The 8,297-nt window shown below is 37.0% G+C and overlaps 1 protein-coding gene across 5 annotated transcripts in view; it reads left to right on the top strand.

The window, feature by feature from the left end:
- LOC106741083 (diacylglycerol kinase 1) overlaps positions 1-8,297 on the top strand; it is a 91,537-nt gene that overhangs the window by 69,456 nt on the left and 13,784 nt on the right. For 4 of the 5 annotated variants that reach the window (XM_014612717.1, XM_014612718.1, XM_014612720.1 and 1 more), the window contains one exon: positions 1,337-1,498. The exons of the other annotated variant lie outside the window; for it this stretch is intronic. In XM_014612717.1, the coding sequence (XP_014468203.1) occupies positions 1,337-1,498 (162 nt within the window). The remainder of the gene's footprint in view (positions 1-1,336; positions 1,499-8,297) is intronic. 5 annotated transcript variants of the gene reach the window in all.

Below are 8,297 nucleotides of genomic sequence, written 5' to 3'. Positions count from 1 at the left end.
TATATATATATATATATATATATCCGACTCTGAATACCGGCTTTAGACCTACTTTTGATTCGAATTTTCTGTAGGTTCAGAAAGATGAATATAGGTTTAATTTATACGGAAATTTTATGAATATCTATCCATATTTAAATTTTATATCCTTATTATTATTATTAATTGTAACAGAATTCAAAAATGATTTAAACAAAAAGAGTTTTGATTTACTTATATATATTTGGCTTATTTATATTACAAAAAATTAAGAAGAATACCGCAGTAGAAATAATAATAAACCGCCCAAGTAGAATTTACTGACTTGAAATAAAAGCTGTAGGTTAAATATAATCAAGATAAATTACTATATAGGCTTCATAGTATCTAAATAGGCTTAACATGGAATGTTGAGATTGAAAATACAGTTACAATTTCAGCTGAGAAGGTTAATTAGAAAATTAGATTTATATAGGCTTCAGAATATAAAAATTAAATGGAATTTTTCAGGTGGAAAGTAAGATGAAAATTTCTACTCGGATTGACCCCGAAGACAGCGAAATCAATCGCGATACCGTCAATTAATACCTTTCCATTAGCGCGCGAACGCGTTTTCCTTGTTCGCTTCCGCGTTCCTCAATCTATATTTTAAACAAATAAACTTCCCACAAGATCGGATAGAATAGGTCAGAGCAAAAAGAAAATGACACTTCCGATGGTTCGTTGAACGTTTTTTTTATCCTTCTTTCTTTTTTTTAACTCGCATCACACATCGGGGAATGCTATTGTTCCCGTGGAAATGACAAACGAATAACAATCGATCCAATCCAAAGGAAGCGGAACTTTGAACGAAGACATAAGGGTTCGTTAAAAATACGTTTGCTTCGACTGATGAATATCTACTAGACGATTGTTTTAAAGAGACGATTCGTTACGCAAACTTCCGCTCGAACATTTTGATCTCTGGAAAATTTCACACTCATGTCTGGCAACTCACCGCGCGAATAAAATTAATTTGTCAGAAGGAAAATTACTTGCGCGCGATTTAATTCTGATCGGAAATGCGGAGGTAAGATGGAAATCTAGGACAATCCTCCTTTCTATGCAAACAGATGTATTTCTTGGAAAATACGATCTTGGAGCGCATTAGATACGCACCGACCGCGAGGACGTAATGAATATTTAGCCGGTGAATCTTTCATTGCGTAAACAAGTCGGTGCATCTCGTGCGTATATAGACGTAAGATCAACTCTCTCTCTCTCTCTCTCTCTCTTTCTCTCTTGAGCACGCACACAGTCGATCGATCATACTGTTTGTTTTTCTTGTGTTTCACGCAACGTCACGTGGACAATTCAGGAAGCGTGCATCCAATGTTAACAGTCACCCATACATCGTATAGCTGCCATGACGTACTGGAGAAGAAGAGCACGGATAGCAGCCCGAGCCACAGTCAAATGTCGCGAAATTCGTCCAGGAAGTCGAACAATTCCCTTCTCGTCAACAACGGGAAATTGGAAGGTAGGTAGACGCCGATTGTCGAATACAACGACTAGGCAATACAAGATCGGGCGATATTCGTACGTTATTCGACATCGTCAGCGTTACATCTCCGCACGGAAATCCGCTTTCGATCTCCTTACCGTGTCGTGATGATTTCTATCCTTCCGCTTTTCTTCGTCCGACCTTCCCGAGGGAATTATATGCCTTTGCTAAAAAGGTGATTCTCCTTTTCTTAACGAGCTCTCGCTTGCTTCTTCCAAAAGGTGATCCGTCCTTTTATTTCACAGACATCCAAGACGTTTCTTTTACACGCGGAAATACCCGAGATGAAGAGAGATCTTCGCCTGGAGATCGTGAGCTGGACGAGAAAGGTCGCGTTAAAAATTTCTTAAGAGCAGTGTGTATCGTCGGGGTGACGAGAGAGAAAGAGAGAGAGAGAGAGAGAGAGAGAGAGAGAGGCCTGAGAGATTTTCTTCTCGGCAAACGTAAAGCCGTGTAAAATTTGGTGCCGCGGAATTCATTTTTGCCAGGAGCGGTCCAGAGATCGCATTATGACAAAGGGTCCATTTCAGTCACCATCGATCTTACAGCGGCGCGTTACTCTCAAACAAAGCTTGAGGTCGTAAATGCCGGGTGAATTACGGCTCGCAGGGACATGACATCTCTTTCTTTCAGAAGTATCATATCGACCGTGATCGAGAAAAATACGATCGCAATACATACTCGCGATGGATATAAAGGTCCCTTCATATATCACATTTCATGGACTCAAGCGACGCAATCTCGTCTCTTTGCTTCATTACGCGCTTCCGTAAATTCCCTCGCGGCGTTGTATCGCTTGCACTCCCGAGACAACTTCACTCACGAGAAGGTTATCTCGTCGATAAGTTCGTTTTTATACGTGCTATAAGATATTTTTCACCTAAGGCCGAGGGAATTATTTCCTTAGCAGCATTTCTCCTCAGTTGAAATGCAAAAAAGAAGCGCTCGTTTTGAACACTTTCACTACTGTTTTTTGAGATTACATCAGCTATACCGTCGACTATTTCAAACTCATTTCACCTTGCAATTTCCTTTAATGTGGAATAACTTTTGATCCAGGCTCTGAATAACTGTCAAACTTTTAGTGTCATTTTTAAATGTAATGTGGATAAGTTTGTATCAATTCTTTCGTAATTTTTTCCATTATTTTGACTTGATACATCCTCAACAGTAGCAACGAAAACCTGAGGACGAGAGTGATCACGTCAGTTTTCCGATGCATGATACATAGAAAGCGATCGATTCGAATTGCATGCGCGAGACATCAACACGCGATGTTTATGTCTGCTCCAAATGAAGACGCGCCGGCAAGTGACAGAAATAATATGCTTACGTTATGAATTTAAAGGAAATGTTTATTCACGTCTGCGGCAGCGTGTCAGCGGCATGCGATTGATCGCGCGTATAAACTTCGCGTGGTTTGAAATAAATACCGCTATTTTAAATTGTACAATCTCTCGGAGTTGATCATCGCGAAATGTCATGACATAGGGCTCCGTATGTGCAATCGGAAGAAGCCGACTCCCAGCTATTTCCGGGTCTGTTTGAAGAACGAGTGTGATCTTATCGTCTTGCCGCGTAACACAAATACATCGGCGGAGGTGATGAAATGCCGTGTTAAAGGCCGCCTTTTTGGTACACGTGACTCGCGCAAACGAGAAAAATGATAGGAGAACATCAAATATGATCCGAAAATAGCAGGTTCCGACGAGTCGGATTGCGCACCCTCGAGGCTTCGTTCTCGCCTTTTATAAATCGGATAGATACCGAGAACGAATAGTCACGTCTGAGCGTTATGATAAACGAAATTGCAAAGCGGCGTCAAGAGTAGAAAACGAGAGAATGTGAAAAATTACTTGAGTGGTCACACACAGGAATATTTGATTCGTCCGAATAACGATCGAATATTTCGCATTATCCATGATAAATGTACGAGTCGTAAGTTTGTCTCTATTTCAATTAAGTGAAACTTTCTAGACTTCTCACTTTGCCAATTATAATTTTTGTTTCTGGAAAATCACACACAGTGTGTATTCGTGTCGTCTCAAGTACGAGTTTTGAAGATATCGTTATTTTCTGTCTAATATTCTTTGTTCTTAATTTAAGAAAATTACTTTTGAATAATGAGAATATTATACCCTTAGTAGATCATTATATGCAATTTATTCGTGTAAATAAATTTTATTTGTTTGATAATGTTATATAATTTTATTTCAACATGTTGAAAATACGAATTTTCTCAAAACAAGAATTTTTACCGTGTAAAACAGCTTAGTTGTAAGTATGAGAAGGTTTATGTCCAGTTAATTATTCTCAGTTTTAAAACATCGGAATATCTAAACGAACGCTTTCGCGAGAAGTTTACCTTGGTTACACGAACTGAGATTTTTCCCGTGCAAAATAGGATCTAATGTCGCTTCTCTTAGTTAACGAAGCATTATATCGATTAGCATAGAGAGAATTGGAGGTCGAGTGCGCGCTTCGAATTATTCGCGCGACACACGTTTGCGCATACAGGCGTCGTGCGAGTGCCACCGAAATAACTGTATCTCCGGTATCATCTGGTATAAATGACGTCACGATCGTATGAGAGAATGATACCAGCTTCCCGACGGAGGTTCCACCACACTCTCAGTGACTCTCCAGTCGCACGAGAAGCAACAAGTGCCTACGACAAGTTAAATTATTAATCGCACTTTGACGTTTGTCCGTCGCAATGATCGTCGCATCACGTCGCGATTCTGCCTAAACGCACATCCGATTCGATGAAACACGATCTCCCTGCTCGGCTGGCATGATGGTTGTAAAGAACAAGATGATCCGCTTATCGAACATATCGGGAGTGATGCTGAAGGAAGGTGAGACAACCGTAAAATTTCACGAAAACACGGTGCATAAAGTCGTATCCGCAAATAATAAAATCGGCGCGTTGACTACCTCGAAGACGATTTCGAAGTTTCGGATCAAATCCTGCATACACTTTTTATTCTGATTTTAGATACAGATATGCCAAGTGAGAAACATTAATAGAGAGAAAGTAAGAAATTTAATCTTCGTGTGATCGAGATGAAACGAAATACGTTTTCCAAGTATTTCGCGAATATAGCAATTAATCGGAGAATTATCTCCGATGAATACGAACAATCAGACTCCGGCGTGATGAAATAAAATCTATTGTGATGAAATTCACCGTGGGATTCCCGGGATCTCTTTTTAAAACCGTATATTATACATATCAACACGAAATCAACCGAATAAACAACGTTACCGCTTGTAAATTATAATTAGTTAAATTTACTGAACCCGCTCGTAATTGTCGGGAACTTTCATTAATAGGAAATAAAGCCAAACGGTACTATACGAATTGTGTGATTATCCTCAATAAACCTTGATAAAATTATTTGTCCATACTAAGAGAGAAGAAATATATGAACGAGAGCTTCGCTCGACTTTTGTAAAATATCATTGAGACATCAGCACCACAGACTTCCTGGAGAAATTACGTATGCAGAGAAACAGTTAGAACGAGAGAGAGAAAGAGAGAGAGAAAAAGAAAGAGAGATGATAAAAGAATCTGATGGATTTGCTGTACATTAGAAAGATTAATCGTAGTGTCCACAATCGATCAGCATGTCATGTTTCCTTGGTGCCAAATGTTTTATATTTTTTTTTCGCACATTCGAGTGTCATTACCGACGCTCTTTCTCATTCGGAATCAAATCAGATTGCCCGAACGTGAAAAAATGTACTACGGTCTCGCATGGACAAAGCGCGAGCATGACCGCGTTAGTTTGCGGGACGAATCGTCTCGTGCGAAATTTTATTTTTAACTTGCCGTGCAAAATCAGTTCTGTGCAAGACGCGACATCGGCCAAAAATAAGAATGGAGAAATCGTTTCGATTAAACGACGATTATTCAGTTGCTGACGGAATATTCGAGAACATAAATTCAAATAGAATCGAGATCGCGCGTACAATATTTTTGCACGAAAAAAACGACGTTAAATTGTCAGAACCATCGAGAAATTAATCTTCGCAAGGAAAGGTAGAACAGCAGGACGGAAAATTCATATATTGCGGTCATGAGTGACTGAAATATATGAATATGGTTTGATTAAAACAAAGAAAGAGCAAGCAAAAATCGTATGGAACAATGAGTAATAAAAATATATTTTTCAAAAATATTATAATAATATAATAAATAAACTTGTGCTGAGATCACGAATGCCCTTTATCTTTTCTTACGAGGATTAAGTCTTAAAAGTAAAATTAAAACGGAACTCGGCGAAATCTTAACGTGCAAAAAATTTCCGTTGAATAATATAGCTGTACTAACAGCTATAATTTACCAAACTTATGTTGCGCGATTAGGATATATTTATATTGAAGCAAAAATTTATATAAGACAGCAATAGTTTAATCAAATATATATTAATTTCATTATATATAAATTTACCATGTGTACAAGGAAATATCAGAAAGGTAGAAAATATTGATATATGTAACATATTGCAACTTGAATCGCACGTTATTTCTAACGTTGGTATGAGAAAAAAAATTTTGTCTTGAGTAGTGACTATTGTGTAACGTATAATATTATTATGTATGGGATCAGTCAAAAAGTTTACAACACTTTTTTCCACGAGTTTTATAACACATCCAATGGAAAAATGTATCTAAGAATTACTAAAAATCACATTCTCTTATTGGACACGGAATGCGTTCTGAAACTTATGAAAAAAAAAGTGTTGCAATTATTTTGACCATACACGCGTCTATGAGAACGACGGGTTATTCATTATATTTATGACATAAATCATGGTCTGCGCAGCAATGTGTAGTCATAATTGTAGTTCGCATTGCTCTCTAAATTTCACATATTTCCTTGAAATTGTGTCTACATTATAAATATAATGTAGAAACTAGTAAGTAGTAGTAAAGAAAAACTACTATATCGTACTTTTTCGATTCATGATTATTTTCGAGATTTTTCATCTTCGAGAAAAATACTTTGCGTACACGAATTCCAGATTACACGCATATCTTGTGTATCACTTTTCATCGTTACAAATAAGCGCGAAAATTGTTTCGCGCGTGTCTCTCCGATCGAAGGCTGAGTCCGTTCGAGATAAGTTTCTAATTTGCCGGACAATTCTAATTTGAAAATCTACGACGCGCTCGGCCACGAGAACAAATGTTATCGACGGCCATCCAATCGATGCAGTATCGCATTGATCCGCATAAAAGTACAGTTTGAATATAAATAGGTGGTCCAAAAATACCGACTAAGCGTCGTCGACCTGTCTCGAGAGCCGTCACCGCTGCTAACAATCTATATTATAATAACTTCGATTCACTGACTACATATACATACCGACAATTGCGCCGTCTCAATCGAAGCAACAGGTTCTCCAAACTTTTCGACACAAATCCGCGTGGACATTAATCTAAAAATACTCTCCGATTGCCGGCGAAATCGGATGTTCGCTTTGCGAATTTCCCGGAAAATGCGGTCCGATTACATCGCTGGCGATTTTCACTTTGCCCGGGGTACCTCGGCGCACGAAAATACAGCGAATTTTTCGCGAAATGCGACGTCAAGGGAGTTTTGCCATTGAAGCCGCATTTCAGCCCGGACACAACGCTACGATGATTCCTGATAATATTCTTATTTACGGGTGTTTCGTGATAATATTCTTACATGATGGGAAGATCTGTCTTGCTAAAGCTGGAAGAATATAGATTAAGAGAAAAAGATTTCTTTAATGAAACAACTGTCTTGTCTTAATCGAAACAATTTTATCTCTTGGCAAACAAATGAATGTTTAACAAACGGGATTATTTAGTTTCTCAAACAAAAAATATCTTGACATCAAATAACATATTTCTCTCGCATTTTCATTCAAATATTACAATGGTTGTCACAAGCAATAAATTATTTGAAAGAAGTAATATTAAAAAAATATTAAAGAACTTCTTTGTTTCAATGGAACAATATTTAATTCTAGAATACCATACTTCCCACGAGTTCCAATTTCACCACATTGGATGTATGGCACCCAACTACTTTTAACTATTAATAACTTCTCAAAAAGTGGGTATTTTTTAAATTTTACCTAAACTTTATTTTACACTTTAATTTAAATGTCAAAATATCAGAAACTTGTATCAATACACGATTGGCGTTAAAAAAAGAAAAGAAAAGTTAATTTTAGAAAAAGCTTGACTAGAAATTTCTTAATCATAAAAAAAAACACTATTTGCTTAAAAAAATTTGGGACAATTTTTTCTTTATGAAGCTGAATTGTACAAAAGGAATAAAAACATATTTAAAAAATAAAAGATGTAACTTTTCAGGAAAAATAAGAAACAGTGATATGACGCAAAAACACCTATATCAAACATATATATAATACACGCAAAATCGATTTCAATGACGTTCCCTACATCTACTAAACGGCAAATGGGAGCATGGTGAGTCATAAAGGGTGAAACAAAAGTTTTCTTCCCTTCAATTCCGACTTCCCACCTTTCACTATATAGAAACGGCAGGCATTTCAATAACAGCATAAATGTGGTACGCCCAAATGTGGTATTCAAGGATTAATATATAATGAGATACATTTTTTTTATCGGTAACGAAATATTAAATATGTAATTTCTCTTAAATAATACTTCTTCTATCAAACAACAAGGCTTTAATGAAACAGCAACAATTTTATTCAAACAAACTAATATTTGATATTAGATTGTGTTGTTTTTATTAAACAAACAT

This window comes from Dinoponera quadriceps, unplaced genomic scaffold (assembly GCF_001313825.1).
Source record: "Dinoponera quadriceps isolate SergipeBrazil2010 unplaced genomic scaffold, ASM131382v1 scaffold367, whole genome shotgun sequence".
Lineage (NCBI taxonomy): Eukaryota > Metazoa > Arthropoda > Insecta > Hymenoptera > Formicidae > Dinoponera > Dinoponera quadriceps.
This window is presented reverse-complemented; position numbering and strand designations above follow the sequence as displayed.